General features: G+C 42.3%; 1 protein-coding gene and 1 long non-coding RNA gene across 4 annotated transcripts; both read left to right on the top strand.

Annotated features, from left to right (window-relative positions):
• Nucleotides 1-129: 129 nt before the first annotated feature.
• Nucleotides 130-14,415, top strand: 14-3-3zeta (tyrosine 3-monooxygenase/tryptophan 5-monooxygenase activation protein zeta). 3 transcript variants are annotated; one of them, XM_076390677.1, is made up of 5 exons: nucleotides 130-237; nucleotides 11,312-11,619; nucleotides 12,286-12,409; nucleotides 13,013-13,176; nucleotides 14,124-14,415. In XM_076390677.1, the coding sequence occupies exons 2-5, from the start codon at nucleotides 11,320-11,322 to the stop codon at nucleotides 14,277-14,279; spliced, it is 744 nt and encodes a 247-aa protein (XP_076246792.1). In that variant the 5' UTR covers nucleotides 130-237; nucleotides 11,312-11,319; the 3' UTR covers nucleotides 14,280-14,415. The 3 variants fall into 3 exon arrangements, with proteins under 3 accessions (XP_076246792.1, XP_076246791.1, XP_076246790.1); XM_076390676.1 differs by lacking the exons at nucleotides 130-237; nucleotides 13,013-13,176 and adding exons at nucleotides 7,605-7,831; nucleotides 13,499-13,662; XM_076390675.1 differs by lacking the exon at nucleotides 130-237 and adding an exon at nucleotides 7,606-7,831.
• Nucleotides 8,434-9,806, top strand: LOC143186864 (uncharacterized). Its single transcript, XR_013003114.1, has 3 exons — nucleotides 8,434-8,644; nucleotides 8,784-8,961; nucleotides 9,040-9,806. It is a non-coding gene; the product is annotated as an uncharacterized LOC143186864 (long non-coding RNA).
• Nucleotides 14,416-20,147: the final 5,732 nt, after the last annotated feature.

Below are 20,147 nucleotides of genomic sequence, written 5' to 3' on the forward strand. Positions count from 1 at the left end.
AGGATAGTTGAAAGCGTTCAATTGAATCATAAGAAAATTGTCATAGTTTTTGAGAGATTTGAGAAGTGGCGGGAACAAGAATGTGCGGTTCGTATAAGCGGAAAGCGTGAAGTGAACGCAGTTCAAGATGGCGGTTTCCGCTCGTTGCGCCAGTGCACTCTGTGAGATCGTAGTGGACGGGAGCCGTTGAATACGCCAAAGCCCCGATTTTCTTAGGCCGCTTACAACACTCCAAAGGTGAGTCTTTTCGATATCGTTCTAGAAACGTGCAAGAGTCCGAGGAAACTGCTGGTTACGATGTCTCTGAAAATATTAGTGGCAAATAACGCGCAGTATATTCGACAGCGGGTCGTGTGAACCCCGTAGCCATACAATCCGCCGATCCTTCCCTCGAATCGCTCGAAATAACCTATACAACGCATTCATTTTTCGATAGATTTTTCTCATCGAAATTGTCTGGTTCAGTGTTCTCGCGCGAATCATAAGCCGAGCTGGTTAGTCGTGAAACGATGAACGATAAACGATCAAGTTCGTTAGCTCGTGTCGTACGGTGAAGCACCGTTTCACTTAAGGCAATCGCTTACCGTTGGGATAATGTATAATAGAAATGTATTCTACACGCGCGACGCACTAGCCCTAAACGTAACTTTCGATTGCCGCCATTTTAGTCAGAGCCGGCGACAAAATAGTCGTTTTTCGTTTTTTCTTCTTAAACATTATTTCCCTCATATTTATCTTTGCTCATCATTTAGCCTGTTCTTCAATGACATCGCATTTATCAGAATTTCATACATGTGCCAGTTACGGCACGAGAATATTCGTTGTGTCGATGATGCTTCGGTGACTGACTTTTTTCTTTCGATATTTGACTCCTTATATGGTACGGAGAAATCAGAGGTACATCGCGTGCTAGTTTTTGTTAATTCTCTTGCATACGCTATTCGAAGTGCTTGCACTTCAAATCAGAATGAAGTATATAGAAGCACACATCATAACGTATCGTAGCGGCGTACGCATGTACGCATACTCATTGCAACCGAGACCGGGAGTACACGCCCTTTGACAAGTGAATTGACTATTATTAAGCTTTCGATGGAAATTATGTATATTATTACGACAGGTGTCCAGCAATAATACTTGTTCTCACACAGTATCGCGTTTCGTTATCGACTATTATATATCGAACAAATCAAGTATTTTTCCGCTGCTAAAACATGAATTCGTGAGTATCGATCATTCAACCGATTCCTGTTCTATGCAGAGGAGAATAACGTTATTCGACAGTTTGAAGTGAAGGTGGTAGGCGTTTGTGCGTAGTAGGGGACCGTGAACTCTCTTTCTCGCTCTGTTCCCCCTACTCTTTGTCGGTCATCGAACAACTTGAACTCGCGCGACGAGGCATACTCCTCTCGTCAAGGCCGATGAACAGCCCTCCTCTGCCAGTTTCGTTGTTCGCTCGACCACTCGATCGATCGATCGATGGATCGATCGATCTGTTTCGCTAGTGCGTGTTTCGCAATGTACGAAAAAGAAGGTTCTTTGCCGTACAGAGGTCGCCGTAATCTTTTCCGTGATTCGTTCACGTGCGAAATCCTACCGATGCGATGCGACGCGACGCGACGCGACGCTACGCGACACTTCTCACCATTCATTTCGACCGTTCCTCTTATCGACTGTGCTTACGAACGCTTTCATTTCTCATTTCGTCCTATTTTTTCTCTTTTCGTTGACATTTCCCAATCAGTCTTTGCTTTCGCTTTCTTTCAAATTGACTTTAATCTTAACGGGGTTTGAAAAGTCGTTTGTTTTGATAGACAAAGAAGAAATTAGAATATTTGACCGTCTGTTCCGTGTCTTTTCGTAACAACCTTCCGGTCGATTTGCCGGTAATTAGGAAAATTAAGATGACCCAGTTTCTGCGAGTCGCCGACGGGTGGTCCCTATTTAGGTACGGTTCAGCGTGTACGGGAAATGTGCGAGCGTAAATCGAAGGGTTTTCTTTGACCCAGTGAAGAGGGGAAGAGAGGGTAGGGAACCCGTGGCGAGCCGTGTCACCTTAAAGAATGAAACTTCTTTTCCGAATGACGTTACGGGCAGACGTAGTGTCGCGAAGAATGGTAACGCGGCAGTTTCAGATGTGCAATCGAGTGCCGGCAGACATAACGTACAGACACGGGTTAAGAGTTAAGAGTAGAAAACTGGGAGCCATGTAGAAAATGTGATTGATATCGAGGAGTCTAAGTTACCATTATCGCTTCACGAGCATTGGTTGCAGTACCTACTAGAATCAATCTTTAAATTGTTCTCGATCCATTAATACATTCAACGCGCGCTGATTATTATCGAACAGAGGAAATCGCATCGCGATCGAATTTCATGGAAGATTTCGCGTTGCGTGCATCGTGTACGTATAGGTACGTGTATTCTTCGGAAATTGAATTTTGCTCGACAATAAGGTTTTGTGTAGCGAGTGTCGCGTGCTTCGGCCAATTGTTTCGCTAGTGTTTCCTCCGTTCCCTCAACCTTCAGTCTTTACCACGCCGTTTCTTCGAATCTGTATTCTACGTGTTCGCCCCTCAGAATCGCGCCTAATCGTGACTTTCCGCCGTTCTTTCGGTAAATCAGTTTTCGTTGATCGTTGATTCGCTCGGTAGAGAGCTTGAGTTGTGTGCAAGAATTCCTAGTTTTCGAAGTCGACGAGGTCGACGATCGTGCGAACACGCGGCGACGGGGTTTCATCCAGCAGCAAATTTATTTCAGTGGTTTCCGCGAATACTGGACGCGTCATTTCAGGGATTGCGACGCACGCGACACCCTCTCTTTTCAGCTGCTTTCTCTATTCCCGCAATGTTCCTCGGTTTCTCGCGTTGTTCGTACCGTTTGCACGAAGAAAACCGAAAGAACCAGCAGCGGTACTAATAATACCGTGGGCGTCCTTCGGTCAGTTCTCGCCACGCGCGTAACTCTCCCTCCTCGGCTGGCCTCGTCTCGCCTCGTCTCGCCTCGTCTCGCCTCCTCCCATTTTGCCTCTCTTCACCTTGCTTTCGCATTCGAAATGAGCTTTTCGAACGTAATAAAGCTGCTGTAACACAGTTCGAGTAATGCTCGACTTGAAGATAGAAAAACGCGACCATTCTTACGCAACAACGTAAACACTTTGCTCTGTTTTCGTCCACTGTCGCATCCGTTTGACAGCTTAACTTATTGTCCCGACCTTTCTCGTATTTTTCGACCCAGAAACCTAGTCTTGTTTCCGCGCGACCTAGTCGAATCGGGGGCTTTGTTCGAACTTTAGTAGAACAGTGGCAAAATTCTGCTAGTAGTTGAAACTGCTAAATTTCTACGATTATTTAAATCGATCTCTCGCCACGTTTCTGAGACGTATTGCGAGTTTGATCATTGGCTGGAATTGAGTGGCAATAGAGTGGAGTTGCGTTAGTAGGCATGAGTATCCACGTTTGGCTAGGTGCGTGCATTTGGCTGCTGGCGCACACGTACGAACCAGCGAGCTTGACATCAGACGCTATTCCAAGACGAGTGACGCACAAGCTCGAGCCTGTCGCGCGCGTCGTTGAATACTAGTACGATTATGCGAATGTGCGCACACACTACGCAAATATATACATGCCACTTGCGCGTAATTTTTTGCCGACTTGCGATGGCAACAGCCACAGTGACACGCGCGCGAATCGCCCTCGCGATTCCTCTCTTTTCCGATCGAGAAATAAAGGCGCGCGTGTCTTTGCCGCGAAAGTATCGTCAGGGGACGCGCTAAAAATATCTTTGCACTTAATTGTGATCCGTTTCCCGCGCAGCGTCACGCCTCACCACCAATTACGCTACGTTCGGATTCCTTTCATCCCTTTCTTCGACCAGACTTACTATGCAGCTTTCTTTCGATTGGCCAAATGAATCTTAAGCGTTGGCGATAGAATCGGAGTTCATTGCGTTTGTCACGTTCAGCGGTAGAACGGAACCCAGCCAAGTTTCTCCCTCTCCCCAGTCGCGTTGCTCCTCTCTCGCGAATCCAAGAGTGGCGTAAGATTTTGTCGTAGGTGAATGAAAACATCGTGGAGGTAACGGTAGGGCGTATTAGCTGTGGCGGCGGTGACGGCGGTGACGGCGGTGACGGCGGTGACGGCAAGTGAATGGAGTAGAGGTAAAGGTGTGTGCGTGCACTTGCTGCGTCGATTGCGCAAGTAACAGCGTCTTTATTGGGCCGCTACTACAATTTCCGTAGCCAGATTTCTCTTCTAATCTCCGCTTCTCGACCACGTGCTCCATTTGCGATCGTTCGATCTGTGGCTCAACTTCCTCTATTAGGTCCTATCATGTGCAGGATATTTGAAGAATCCGTAAGCGAAGAAACCTTGATACGTTCCTATTTCCCAGTTGGCTTCCATCAATCGAAGAGACTGTAAAAAACATTTTTATGACATTTGTCAGAGCTTTGCGATAAAAAAGAGGGGGATTTATTGTAAGTAGCCCTTGTCGAGAATAAAAGTCTATACACCTACGCGACGCCTCTACAATGCCACCTGTGGCTTGCTCGCGAACTTGCAAAAACCCTACGGATGCTTGATTATCTGCCCGCTTTTTATATTTTATTTGTCTCGTTGATACGTGTTGATACATGTACATCGTTGGTGACTTCGTTGGTGACATCGTTGGTTGGAAAAGCACATTCAAGTCGATTGTTCGGGCGAAACGAGAGAGCCCTGTTCACAGTTGACCGACTATCGAACGTGTTCGCCATATCAGTCCCTGCCAGCACTCAATACGAAAAATTCTTCCTGTAACCGGTAAATATGTACGCACGCACGTATATATTGTCTTCAACTGATAAATTCATCGATTCTCTTTCGAAATCACAGCGTTCGTTCAACCAAGGCACCAGGGGTACGAGTGCTTGAGATCGTTTTCACCATTATCGTGCAGCGTTTTCAAGAATAAGGTTAAACAAACTATACCCCGATGGCTAAGATTATGCGTTAACGATAGATATTAAAGCATAACATGCAAAGCATAGAAAGTACTTGATACGCAATTGTAGAATTTCGTAAGACAGTTTGCATCGAAGGACATGAGTGAAATATGGGTGTTGAATTACGTTGCTTTCCCATATTAACAGGTTAAGACATACCTAGGTACTTGTTTTTTATATCTTGTAACTTATTCGCGAAGCAAGCTGCCACGCGCGAACCGCGAGTTAATATTGATCTACGCGTTACTAATCTAGCGTACATGCTGGTTTACGAGCGAAGCGTTAAAGGTTGCAGAGCGGACAGTGAGTGACTTTACCCTCTTGGATAAAATGGAATGTATCAGTTTCCTGTGAATAACTCAACCGTTGCAAAATTCAACCTTTGTCTCTAGAACAGCATTATTTTCTCGTGTAACCACACCTTTCTATGGTTCACGTCCGAGTTTGGCCCCTCTGTTTTCATTAACGCGTAACACACTACGAAGATTGCTGGTTCGTAAAAGCGACTTTATCGATTTTCATTACGCGTCGCGACAACACGATACGATATGACACGACACAATTTGACGCGTTACTCTCTACTTCCACGAATGATGCTCGAATTTCGCGGATAAACCATGATCAGAGGCCTCCTTCCTCGCGTTATTAGCGAGTCCCACAGTTACAGCTGAACATCAAGTGAACCCAATGGAAATAGAAGCAATATCCTCCCCTTAGTTTTCTCTTCGTTTGAAAAGTTATCTCGTTAGCTGTTTGGCTTTTTTTAATTATTTCTGTTGCATAAGAAAGCTCGTTTCGTAAAGCGTCTTTATCGGAATGTTATGAGCAATGGTTTTCCACTAAAGTTTTATTAATAATCTCTATTTCCGCATCGAGACAACCTGTGAAGCATCATCGATTCATGTATCAACGTTCCCACCGTAAACTCGTACGAATACTCGTACGTCTAGTGTATGAATATTGCTACCGTGCTACATTCTTTTATATCGATTTACGGTAGGCTCGTAGTTTTAGCTTCACGCTCGAATAAAAGTTATCAATGATGTTCCCGATTCTGGAGGTATTGAAAAGGAGATGATAAAAACGAATAAAAGAACGCGGTAATTGAATTACGCGTATCATTAGGATAAAAATTTTCAGGTCGAAGCAAAGAGGGAATGCACGAAGGACGACAAAAAGGATTATCGGTGAGGCAAGACATTTTGGCTAGGATCATCGGTGAGCAGGGTAAAGAGAAGGGATGGGAAAAGGAGTGTAAATGGTCGAAAAGGAAGGAGGAAGGGCGGGTCGGTTGCAGGGGTTGCGCGCGCCTCCGCAGATCAATATTTCATTTCAAACCCACTAGCTACTAACCCCTATCTCTGCACTCTTCGTTTTCTCCATTCCACTATCGCGGTCTACGTAATTGTCTCTTTTTCTATCTATTACTCATTGCGTGTACACCCACTCTCCTTTCGTCTTTCTTCCTGCTTTCTTCTGGTGTCTTCCGACGCCTTCCGACGCCTTCGGTCGATTCGAATCTTCTTGGTTAATCTTTTCGCTTGGATCGATGTCACTACGATATAGGTTACGGGCCTTCGTTTTACTGCCAACCTTTTCTTTCGTCTGTGTTTGCCTTTTATCTCTTTGTCGAACAATCGATCATGAGTTTAGCAGACAGTAGGAAAACGAGAATATTTAGTGTCGCTAAGAGATGTGATTACGCCGCTCGTTAACGGGGGGATAACAGTGATTATATCTTAAACACGAAAAACATTTGTCGATAGTTTTGGATGAATGCGTATTCAGATGCATTATTTATTTGCAAATTGATCAAACAAGGTACAACAAGGGACGGATATATCACGTGCCGATGAACGTGTTCACAGCCTCACGTTGACGATTCGATTTGTCTTCGTTTATCGCACATACCTTTTGTCTGTACCGTTTTTCTTCGAAGCGAAGATTATCGTAAGAAAGATTTTTAAAAGGTTCACAGACGTTGCGACTTTTCTGCGATAAATCTCGCGAAATCTCGCGAAATCTCGAATCTCTTCTGGTTGCTTGACTCAAGGATCTTGTTGATTAAGAAAAGAGTAAACGAAGGAATGTTTCTCATTGTTCAGGAGAGTACGAGTACCGTCACCTCTCGGGTAGCATGTCTACCCTATACATATCGATCGCTAGAATTTTGGTATGCTAGACGGTAATATATAGACCGTTCGGTTTTTTTAATAGAAATGAAGAAGGAGAAGAAGCGACTGAAAGCGGGAGGAAGATAGTGAAAGAAGTAGAAGATAAAATAGTTAGAGGGTGGTAAGGCGCAACGCGGTAGGACGTCGTCGCCGTGGTGCAGCAGGAAGATCGCCTCGTGTCGCGTTCCATGTCTGGGATTCCGGGGCCGGGGCCGGGGCTGGGACAGCCGTGCGTCGCTGCCCCACCCAGCCGCCGCGACGCGCCGCGACGCGCCGCGCCGGCCATGCTGGGCAACTCGATCAATAGTTCGGCTCGGCTACGACTTCACCCGAGGCAGACCGGCCGGAGCCGAGAAAATTCGATCAGTCTCGAGTCCCGCACGAGGCGCGCCGAGTCCCCACCACGAACAGCGTTGCCGGCTCAGTCGCTGTGCGGGAGTGGTCACTGAGGGATGTGTGGTATCGTAACTGAGTGTGACTGAGGAAAAAGACCCGGCGTAGTTTCTCCGCGTAATACGCTCTCGCTCTTTATCTCCCGGACTAAAAACCTAGCAATACCGAGAGAATCTAGTCAAGTTTTTCGGCCCCCTCCCCGTTTCCGCGCGAGACCTAGGAGCACACGCTGATCCTGTATTTATTTAACTATTTATTGTACAAAAGACTTTAACTATAGGTAAGAATTACGACGTTATGTTGTTGAAACTTCTTTTTCTACTTTATCGCTTCCATCGGCTACTTTATAACTACCGCTTTTCTGCTTTTATTCTCTCTCTCTCTCTCTCTCTCTCTCTCTCTCTCTCTCTCTCTCTCTCTCGTCTCTCTCGTCTCTCTCTCGTCTCTCTTCGTGTTTCATTTTGTCTTTGCTGGAACGGTCTGCTCTTTTCATGAACATTGCTGCTGCGCGAACACTTATTTCATTTAGCTATTTTCCGTCTCGAAGACGTTTCCAGAATGTACAGTGAACGTGCTTGCATTCCATCGTGTTCTCTCATGGATTCAAAGTCGAGAGATAGAGATAGTGATAGAAAGAGAGCGAGCGAGAGGGGTGGGAGAGGGAGAGAGAGAGAGAGAGAGAGAGAGAGAGAGAGAGAGAGAGTGAGAGAGAGGAATTATCGATCTCCGCGCATCGTACTACGACGCAGAAGAAGCTAATCGGTGCGGGCGGGTCGGCCCCTGCAATGACGCCAATCTCGTCTCGTCGAAATCGAGGAGGCAATTTTGTGTATCAGTTTCTTTGTTCTAGGTCCTTTCGTTTGTTCTTTCCCTTATCGTACGGCTAGTCGAATATTCATCTCGAGGAGTTCGAGAATGGGGCGTGTGGCTCTGTTGGGGGGTGGGAGGGGGATAAGAGAAAGAGAGTGCGCGTGAATAAGAAATTTCGCTCTCGCTTCGTGAAAGTAGCGCCGTGGCGCTTCGCTTGGCTCCCTCTCGAGTTATCGCGGCTACAACTATGTATGTCGACCATAACCTCAAGTTGCGTACGCAAGTAAATGACGTGTTCTTAACTGCTACATTTTTCTCTCTCTCCCGCGACCTTCGGCGTAACTGAGAGAGCTACGCGTTGCGATAACTTCCACTTTACGTGCGAATAAATTGAACACCTTCTTTTACAAATTTCTGAACAGACGTAATACAGTGCTCGAGACAAATCTCAACAAGGTTCTCGTATCTTTAAACGATTTCAAGCTCGGAATCAATTTCAAACTGTTACGACTAAATGCTCACGTTTGTATGCGTGTCGAGACGTATGTCGATCACTTAATTTCTCACACGGTTCGACTTGAACTTCTTCGAAAGCTACATGTGAGTCACAATATCGCGCTTTAATAGCATGAAAGAACTTTTTAATCATTTTTCTTTACCCGAGTGCTTGTTGTGCAGTAACAGGAATGATGTTTGAGGCGAGAATAATAGAGAAGAACAGCGAGATACCCAGAATGAGGAGTATACGTGAAAAGCAAATCGACTAATTCATTCGAGTTCTTTCGTCACCTTCCATTCGTGATCTGCTCGAAAAGTCTGCGCCGGAAATATTTCACTGGCAACACGGGGTTTCTCATTGCTTCTCTCGTAGATCCGGCAACACTGTCGTCGACGTCGTCAGGCCTCCGCTAACCTAAAGCCAGGTGATTGCGCGCGATTAAATATAGGACGGTTGAATACATCTACTAGTTTAATATTTCTGTCGTGAGTTTCTTCGAGCAGAAGAGTCGTTTGAATGTCTGATCTTTCGTTTCCTGTTTTGTCGCATCTAACACAGTTGAAATCGTCTTCGAAGTCAATTGGTAGCTTCTGATCAACGAATCAAACTTTATACGGTCTCTAGATGTTTATGTCGCTTTTACGCGATAATATTTGATGATATCGATCACGGCTCTTCGATTAATTTAAGCTACGATTGTTTGTTAGTTTACCGATCGTTTGTTCAACTCGAAACGACCTTGTATATGTTCATCTCTTTCGATCTACTTTCAACGGGTAGTGGCATACATACGTACGCGCAACTATTATAAGGCTGAATGTGAGAAATATTCCTAGAATACTTGTTTGCACTTGTTTGTCTGGTATGCACTCGTCCTATCCGGCTATCGAGTGAATAGAAATGCCTCGTATCTAATAAGCGACGAATCCTGTCAACAAAAAGTGGAAACGAAACGCGATCCATTCCTTCTAATACACTTCTACTCGACTTTCGTACACACTTACGTCTTCTGTACTTCAATTTTTCTTTCTTCCCATTTGAGGTGAAGTACAAACGATGCGTATGCTAGCGACGATAACGACGATAACGACGATAGCGTTGATAACGATTCATTTTTGTTTGTATCGTTATCATTGCCTGTTGCCGTTTACATACATCCAATGCATACTCGATGCTTCATCATCAAAGGCTTTCGTTACACTTTTTCCACGTAGGTTCTTAACAGATAACCAGAAAGTTCTTCGTTGTTTTTGCTTATTCGAATTGAAATCTACGAATGGAAATGAAAATACGCGATCGCATTCGTCGTAAAGTACGTAGCTATACAGTAGATCGTCTATGCTCTGGCACAATGCGTCACACGCTCGAGGAAATAATAACGGACACACGTACTACGCTGCTGCATCGATCGTGGTCTAGTTTTTCGAGTTCAACTTGGACCATATCTTCATCTGGGTATATTTCTACGCTAACGACTAAATAAAACTGTTCGTTTTGGATATTCCTCTTATAAACAATGTTTCTTTCAAATATTTTGACTCGATAAATAGGCGATATTGAAGAGTAATTACCGTGGTAACGAAAAATAGTTGGCATTCCTTTTACGGTTCATATCTTTAACTTCTTCGAGTGTGTATTTGCGCGCGTGCGTAAGCCGTGGAAGGAAGACGAAAGCATGGAGCGCTTCAGCATGGTTGTGTTTCATCCTTGCGCGGAATTATTTGATCGTCGAGAAACTCGGACCTTGGTGCGTTGAGTCAAGTTGTGTCGCGCTCGTATACTCATCCTTCCGATGTGACTCACCGCGACAGAAAACGGACGTTTTCATTGAGCGTATCTCGCGAATATACTGTTGCCGTCTAGACTTGAATTCTCTGTCATTACCCGCGGTTATTCGCGTTCTCTTCGAGTGTTAACTCGTGTTTCAAGGTGTAAGGCGGTGAACTTGGTGGGAAAGCGGCATCGCCAAATAAAGCGTTGTTCGCACTGATCAAAGAAGCTCGGACGTTGCCTACATTTCAGCGTCGGAACGTGGTCTGATAGAATGACTCACCACTGTTCGTCGTACGATTATACCCACGCTAGAGAGCATTGCATTGATGCGCGGTGGTCGTCATGAATTGCGATTTTAGAATTTTTTCTGCCCTTAACGCGAATTCGATTACGATTTCGTTCTCGTACATAGAGTGCATCAGGTGAATGACTCGATGAATCTTCTTTTAATTCATCCCGAATCGGGATTCGATTACGCTCACTCACTTCTCCAAAATAATAATACGTTAATTACTATGAAATAGTGGTGAGACCTTTCGACGTAGCAAGTGGGCGAACCTGATATAATAGGGTACATCGTAAAGAAAAGAAAAACGAGCAAAAAACAACATTGTTCATTTCTTTCGAGAGTTCGGAGGTTCGCATCACCCTAATATTTTTCATTTTATCGTTTTCCAGCCGACACAATGTCCGTGGACAAGGAGGAATTGGTACAGCGTGCAAAGCTCGCCGAGCAGGCAGAAAGGTACGACGACATGGCATCCGCTATGAAGGCGGTCACCGAGACGGGAGTCGAGTTGTCGAACGAAGAGAGGAATCTGCTGTCGGTAGCGTACAAGAATGTTGTTGGTGCAAGACGTAGCTCGTGGCGAGTAATTTCTTCCATCGAGCAAAAGACAGAGGGTTCCGAGCGCAAACAACAGATGGCTAAGGAATATCGGGAAAAGGTCGAGAAGGAATTGCGCGAAATTTGTTACGATGTATTGGTAAGAATTCTGCCTTTTACTTTTTCTTTTTCTCTTCCGCCTTCCTCTTCCTCTTCCTCTTCCTCTTCCTCTTCCTCCATTCACAGATAATTGGTTAATGCATGTCTAGAAGATTAGCGGAAGGGGACGATGTAGAGGATGTAAACTGAATTTTGGGGGGAAAAGGGCGACAAAATTGGAATAAAAACTTGAGAATACTTTAGCTTTTGAAACTCGTTTGCGAAAGAAGACTTGGTTTACGGCTCTCGGATCGTGTTACCATACAGTACGTAATCTTTGTCGCGTCCCTGTACTACAAAAGAAACTTAAGGGTAGTCAAGGCGGAGAAGAGATGCAGATCGTTCACCGGTTTCAATTTCACGCGGCTCGGTTACCGCTCTCTATCGACTTCGGTTTGCGAATCTTTTCATATAAGCATATCTAACTTTTAAGAAAAAACGGGTCTAGGAAATTATCATCGAATACCTATTAACCTCTTATCAAATACAGCAATGAATAGCAGGTACTTAGCAAAATGGTGGTCGATACTGCCGTAAATATCCAGAAATAGACTGGAATCGGAAGAGGAGGCGGCGAGACACACCTATTCGAATTATTGTTACGTACCTTCGCTTACCGCAAATATTCATCATTATAGCAATTTCGTCGTCGTCGTTGTTGTTGTAGGGACTCCTTGATAAGTACCTGATCCCCAAGGCTAGCAATGCCGAGAGTAAAGTATTCTACCTCAAGATGAAGGGTGACTACTACAGGTATCTCGCAGAAGTCGCCACCGGAGAAACCAGAAGCGGTATGTTACTCTACTTTAACAGAATCTACTAACACATTTCCTGTTTTCACATTTTGCTCTTTATTGGGGTTAGCTTTATTTTTATCGAGCATATAATATACGCATAATTAAAATACCGTATATATCTATTGAACCGATCGACTTTGCTAAAAAAAACGTGTATTTACGCGCCTCTTTCTTTGCATAGATAAGTGTTCGAATATACGCCCATGTATTTACTGGCACATACATATTTATAAAAAAGTAACAAGTACAGTTGTAGCAACAGATGTTCAGTTTAGTGTTCGCCGGTACATATATTGTTAAATTTAAACAATTCCGTGACATCCGTTTTGTGTACGTTATCTAACGTCTCTTGGCTCTCGGGTATTTTGTTTTATATATCAAATATTTTCATGTATCGGTGTAGATATTAAAATCTTTAAAGCTTGGTGGTAATCTTACACGTGATACATGTATGTATATGTATATGCATATGGCGGTTGCGCGTGTGCGCGTTGTGTGTGTGCGTGCGTGCGTGCGCGCGTGTGTGTGTGTGTACATTTGCGTGTACGTTTTTCTATATGTGTGTATATACATTTATATACATATACATATATCCAGCCGTGGTAGACGACAGCCAGAAGGCATATCAGGATGCATTCGAAATCAGCAAGTCAAAGATGCAGCCTACTCATCCAATCAGGCTAGGTCTTGCCCTCAACTTCTCCGTTTTCTATTACGAGATCCTCAACTCGCCAGACAAGGCCTGCCAGCTGGCCAAACAGGTATAACTTATAAAAGCGGAATTTGCGTCGATAGTTTACTATTGGCAACCGGAAGAGGATGCGCAAGGATGGTGATGGTGCAGTGGAGGCAAAATTTCATATTCTTTCGCTATTTCCTACTATGAGGAAAATAATTAATGTTTATCCACAGAAACCTGTTGTTATATCTCTGAAAGACAAAATAATTTAAGGAAAAGAATCGTTAGCAATTTTTCTCCTCTTTTGTTAAAACCTTTGTTCAATCAATAAAAAGAGGATACATTTTACTATGGATTCAAATATATAGAGATTGTTATTTTGAATTTCTCGATTTGTATTACAGCGGTGGTGGAGGATTCGCAGAAGGCGTACCAAGAAGCGTTCGACATAGCGAAATCAAAGATGCAGCCTACGCATCCCATCAGGCTCGGCCTTGCCTTAAATTTTTCTGTATTTTATTATGAAATTATTAATTCTCCAGCTAGGGCCTGTCATTTGGCCAAACAGGTTAGGATTTAGCACGAGAATTTTTGATGCTCAGTATTTATTTCGCCTGCAAACATTTCGTGTATGATCACAGTTTGGCATTGACGAAGTTAACAATAATTTGAAACGCGTAATATGAGTGTCTCCTTTGTCAGTTTCATTACAGATCAAGTACTACTTCTTTGAGTGTTTTACTAACCTACAGAAGAAAGAAAAACAACAATATTGTGCTGTGATTGCACTAACTTGTCTCCACTGTATCAATAACCATTCTGCATCGATCGTATTTTGAATTAACATACGTAATATATGTACATGTGCAATTTCCTTTTACCTTTAATATGTAAGTTTACGGTTATATTGCACGAAATTACTTGATTCTTGTTAAAAGTATGTAGAGAAAACTTTCGTAAACGATCGACATGTGTTTAATGACTGCTAATTTATGTTATGCCTGGTAATATAATTGACAAATATTTTAGGCGTTCGACGATGCGATCGCGGAGTTGGACACACTTAACGAGGATAGCTACAAAGATTCCACGCTCATTATGCAGCTGTTGCGTGACAACCTCACCCTTTGGACCAGTGACACACAGGGTGAGCCGGACGAACAACAGGAAGGCGGCGACAACTAACCTTCCTAAGCTTAAGTCCTTTCTAACCTAATAAGAACATCCTATTCTCTATCCTCGCCCCTCCCGCTCCCCCTCCCGTTCCCTGAAGTGCTCGCCCATCCATTCACTCAAGACCCATTTATCCATTCACCTGCCCTTTCGACCCTCGCGTACCGCGTTTCCTTCTTCCTTCCTTCCTTTCTTCCTTCTTCTTACCTGCATCCAATCTGTCGAAAAATTCCCCTCCTATTCTGTATCTCCCATTTTCTCCTTTCCTGTCCTCCTTTCATAGTCGCAAAACCATTACCTTTTGGATCCTTGTTTCCTTAATCTCCTCCTCGGAAACTGACCTCTCTGTGTCCCAATGCGACCGCACACTGCTGTCGATGTCGAAGCCGATGCCGATGCCACCGCCACAGCTGTTGTATCCAGTTTGGAAATTCGAACGCGAAAATCCCGCTCTTAACCGTATCCTTTCTTGGAGGACTGATTCGTCACTGTGTTCATACTTCGCATCATCCTATTTCGTGTGGATCGGTGAGGTAAAGAGACACGAGGGGTGCGAGGGGGAGGGGGAGAGACAAACGAAGAGAGGAGAGAAGAGGAGGAGACGAGGTAGGGGGAGGAGAGGGAGAGAGACAGAGAGAAAGACGGAACAAGAAGAGAAATGATACGATCAGGAAAGATCAAAAGGAAAGAATTGGAGAATTGGTGTGATGGTGAAACATCTACAGGTTGGAAGATGAAAGGGGGGAGAGAGGAGAGAGAGAGAGAGAGAGAGAGAGAGAGAGAGGGAGAGAGAGAGAGAGAGAGAGAGAGAGAGAGAGAGAGAGAGAGAGAGAGAGAGAGAGAGAGAGAGAGAGAGAGAGAGAGAGAAATCATCGTTTGGTGCATACGGTCCTCGACGAAAGGAAACGGTCGAGTTGCGAGAACCGCGAGAGTTGCTCGGTCTCTGGTACGAAATTTCTTCTAGAAGAACGTATTGTGTCGACTGATGTTTGTATCAGAAGAATAGGAAGGAGCAAATTGTGGATAATCAGAGGAAAGGATAGGAAGCATTTCTTTTCGCAAACCCTGTCTCGTCGTACGACGTTGTTGAAACGGCGGTAGTGTGGAGAAAGTAAAAGCGTGCAAAAGAGAAGATCACGATAAACGGAAATAAGACGGTGTGTAAAGAATAGTAGTGCGAAATATGACTGAAAGATACAAACTTCAAGTTTTCACGAAGTACGTAAGTGGATGAAGTATCAACATCGTTCACCGTTGGGACGAGACACGGGATGCGAATACTTGAAATCGTGGAATACAGTCACTCCCAAAATCTGCTCACTATTTGCCATCTTAAAATATCGCTGAAAATGAAGCAGAGGTACGAGAAGAAACGAAGACAAAGGAAAAAAGCACGCATGAATCTAACTACATTATATCCAGTTGTCATTAAATTAAATTTCACATTGTCTAGCAAGTACGATATTATTATACGAAGGGAAGAACTCAGGAGGAGAAAGGAGAGTAAAATACATTAAGTTATTAAGTTCGAAAACAACATCGGTGGTGACTTAATTTTACATTCAATTTTCACATATCGTACGTTACCTATATTTAAACACCCTACATGCACGTACACATACGCATTTACACAGCGTGGAATATTCATTTCCTTCATTCTTTGTTAGTCACAATCGGAACTGTTAATCGTCAGAATAATTGTTTCATTAACATTCAAAATATGTTTTTACCATTCACATTTTAAGACAGACTGTTGCCAATGCGCGAAAATATTGTAGAACGATTTGGGACGAAGTAGTTTTTATCTTTCGAATAATGGATATGTATGCGAGACCACCTTTAACAAACTCTTCACCTTCTTTCCTGATTTCCTTACTTTTGATATGCACTCTTATGCCTCGACTATTACCCTCACATTTTTTTCTCCCCCTCTCCCTCCTTCCCTCCCTCTCTCTCTGTCTGTCTCTCTCTTATACATATATATATACATATATCTATATATACATATAGATATATTACACACACAATAATATATATAGAACAGTTTGCTATTAACTTAAATCTTACCGCGATGAAAGAAAGGAAAAGAAGAAAACGAAAACAAATTGTGTACGCGTAAAAAAAATTATATCATCCCTGTTCTCTTTAAGGTATATATATGTGTATATATATATATTCAGTTTATAGACACGATCGATCTCGTGAAAATTGTCGACTTTTCAAGTATCATTCTATTCCATTTGATTATGCGATCATTTTTCGGGAATATCTTTCCGCACTGAAATATAACGTTCCTTGAACTCTCGATTCTGTAGAAGAAACGGAAGGTTCATACGATTGTTCTTTTTTAATTCGAAGAAAATGTCTAGAGTCAGACATCAGCCATTTGAAACGCCGAAAGAGCTGAAACGGTTTGTTGCGACGATTTCTCAGGGCGACTGATGTAAGAAAGACCGGTCAAAGTCGCGTAATATACGAGGTCCGGTCAACCTCGATCGAAATCTCCAAAAGGGCCGAACTAATCATATACGTCACCATTTGAAAAATGGAAAAAGGACTCCAACGATAAACTGAAATCCTACGCGTCCGAATATTACGGATACGTTTTGGTCCAGGGGCGGATTTCATGTGTATGTATATACTTACGAATGCGTCATTTGCTTTCGATCAACTAAAATGCGACGGAATGTCAATTTTTATTCAAATTTCAAATAAGAAATTTCAGTTTCCTCCAGTTGAATAAAAATCCATTTGTTTCTATATGTTAAACCAGTCCACTTTTTTACGATATACAAAATAAATAAATATTAAGTACTTTTCCGCTTTGGTTTTTTATTCTTATTCTTTTATTCTACTAATCGGCTGAAAGTCCTCGAAAGTTCATCATCCGCCTCTGGTTTTTCGGTTTGTATCTTGTATCATGTATATATATATTTATATATATATATATATATATATAATACAATGCGTTGCATTCATCGGTTCATCATGTCATATATATATATATATATATACATATTTTTAAGTACATGTGATGTACACACACGCGTATCTTTTTCGACGCATGCTGCAACATTAATGTGTAACTTGCACGTGGAAAAACGACTAACGACTATCGATATTACACGTGTGTATGAGTAAACGTTTTCCTGACGTGATGTATTTTTCGATGTGTCCATGTTTTTTGTCGTACCAAAAACAACCAAAGGTGAATGAACGATTCGGGAATGAAGAATGAGTCGATTTTGCAAAGGTAGCCGTCAAAATATCCATTTCAAACCAGTGTTCGCGTGATTGTTGCGCATTCGGAAAATCCTTAAAATTGACCGTGGCTACGGCGCTTTCTGTGTTATTTGTTCGTCGTAAATATTAGTTACCGATGCAAGAAAGACTAAGAAAGTGAAGAAGTAACTTTTGACTGGTGCAAAGAATATTCTCTGCAGACGTTCTGAAAGCACTGTTGCAGATAGATCAGCTGAGCGGGATCGAGAGCTATTTTATCAAGAAATAATACAAATGTTTCGAACCATGTAAGAAGTAAATCCATTCGGCTTCTTGGTGCATCGATCTCGTTCTGGTACAGCAGATATAAACGATATATTTATACAAATCGCATCCATACTGTTTCCCAGCTCTTGTACCCTAGGAATTCCTATCTATTGACGGAATGTCAATTCGAAGCTCTAATCTCGCCGTCTTGTGTTCCTTTTACTATTCTATTACCATTTCTTCCAAGTGTCATTTTTTCTCAGCGGTTTTTTTTTATGATCACCACGATAAACATACGTGATAGATACGAAACAAGATGGAAGAAGGTTGCTATAATCTGTTGTTACTACAATTTGCTTGCTTCGGTTTCTTCCTACGTCATTTTCTTTCCATCTACTCATTTTGTTTAGCGGTATCAATATTTACGATGATGATGATGATGATGATGATGATGATGATTTTATTACACTGTACTTCACATTGTATTTTTAGAATGACGAAACATCGATGTCATTCTACTTACGAATATTTCTTTGGGCGTCGGATTCATTCATTCATTCTCTCTCTCTCTCTCTCTCTCTCTCTCTCTCTCTCTCTCTCTCTCTCTCTCAACTGTCCCCTATTTTCGTCTTTCCGATCCTCATTCACTCGTTGCAGAAGCTAGCCTCCGTAAATACTTCCTTACAAACCTATTCATCCGCTGAAGCTCCCTAGTTTCTTCTTCCCAACTTTCTTTGTTCTATTTGTATTTATCATCAACCATCGTAATTGTAAATTATACTTATTATAAACGTTTACACGAAATAATAAATTCTGATAAAATGTCTGAGAAAAAAAAAACTTCGGTTGTCTTGTTTTACGGTGTCATTAAACTGTGAAAGCGATATTGGGTCGATGCTTGTAAGATAGATAGAGGAGACGAATAAAAAGAAAAAATAAAAAGGATAAATCACGTATACGGAGTTTGAAGAAGGAACAAAGTCGGAATTGATCGTGCCGATCGTATGCGTTCGGAGTCATTACGACAGAGACAGCACGTTCATCAGGCTATTGCGAATCTTTTTCTGCTTGTCTATTTATTTATAATCTACTTACTGTGTTGAAAATGTTAACTCATCTCCACATCTTACGATACGTTCAACACCGTAAACTGGAAATTGATTATGACGAAGAGTTTGAGAAATAAAACGATATTTCAAGTTCAAATTTGATAAATTATAGTTGAAGAGTGTGCAGCATACGTAAACGCGCAATGTTCCCATATGATATTCTTTATTACTATATTAGTCGTGCTTTGTTATGTTGTATCGAAGAATTTTACAGCTTTCATTCCACCTTGATTGATCGTTTGGTTTTTCTACATACATACATGGAAGAAAGAGAAAGAGGGTGACGCACGTAGTTCCGGTCGATTTTTTAACAACGTACACACGTAGGTATTTTTCAGATTTCATATTTTCCATCACAATTTGTATGCCTGTATAAGTGATTTAACTATTATACATCGTATAAAATACTATATAGAATATAAATGTATACGTGCCTTCTCGAATAAGAAGGGCCTACCTAAGCTTAACTATCTTAACAAATTTTCCACAATTTGTACGTAAATAGTATTTGCACACTATAAGCTCGTCGCTATTCCTTAAATTTCTATCAATTCTTGAAAATACTTGAAATCCCATTTTCTCTTGATTTCATTGCTGACGCAATTCAATCATCAACTCCGTCGATGTCCGCTGCCATAAACTCATTACTGTTAACGAGTTCTGAGGTTGTAGCGTGTAAAGACTCTAACCATACCTATATATAGTAAGAACATTCTTTCCTAGCAATGAGACCAGCCAAAAAGTGCTCATCTGAACCGTCACCTACTTTCGAACTTCGAAAGATAACTACATGTGAGAAGAGCAACAAATATCTATATTAAAGAGTAACTTTTTCCATTCGAATCAGAGACACAAGGAGGTAGTGAGCCAGCAGGTCATCGAATCTGAACCTGTAAATCGCGAATCCTTGAAACTTCATTTACATATATGTAAAATACAATGCATAACCGTGAATGTAGAATGGTCAGCTATGCTTTACATTTTTGTTACTTCAATTTTCACGAATCTCGCGATAAGGTAAATTATTAATAAGAGGTCATCGCCGCAAGGCAACATCTGGATTGCGTGTGAGATGATGAAATCGTGTACCATACTGGATCAACAATTATACGTTTTTATTATTCTGCCCTAATTGAAAACAATTCTTTATGTGTAGACGTTACATTTTTCCCTCTAACAGGTAGACGTGATTTAATTATGAATCGATGTCGTTGAATTCCTTGACGAAATATTAGATGGAAGTGTCGTAAGGTAATGTTTCGCAGATTCGGTTGGCTGATGA

The sequence above is a fragment of the Calliopsis andreniformis genome, unplaced genomic scaffold (assembly GCF_051401765.1).
Source record: "Calliopsis andreniformis isolate RMS-2024a unplaced genomic scaffold, iyCalAndr_principal scaffold0022, whole genome shotgun sequence".
NCBI lineage: Eukaryota > Metazoa > Arthropoda > Insecta > Hymenoptera > Andrenidae > Calliopsis > Calliopsis andreniformis.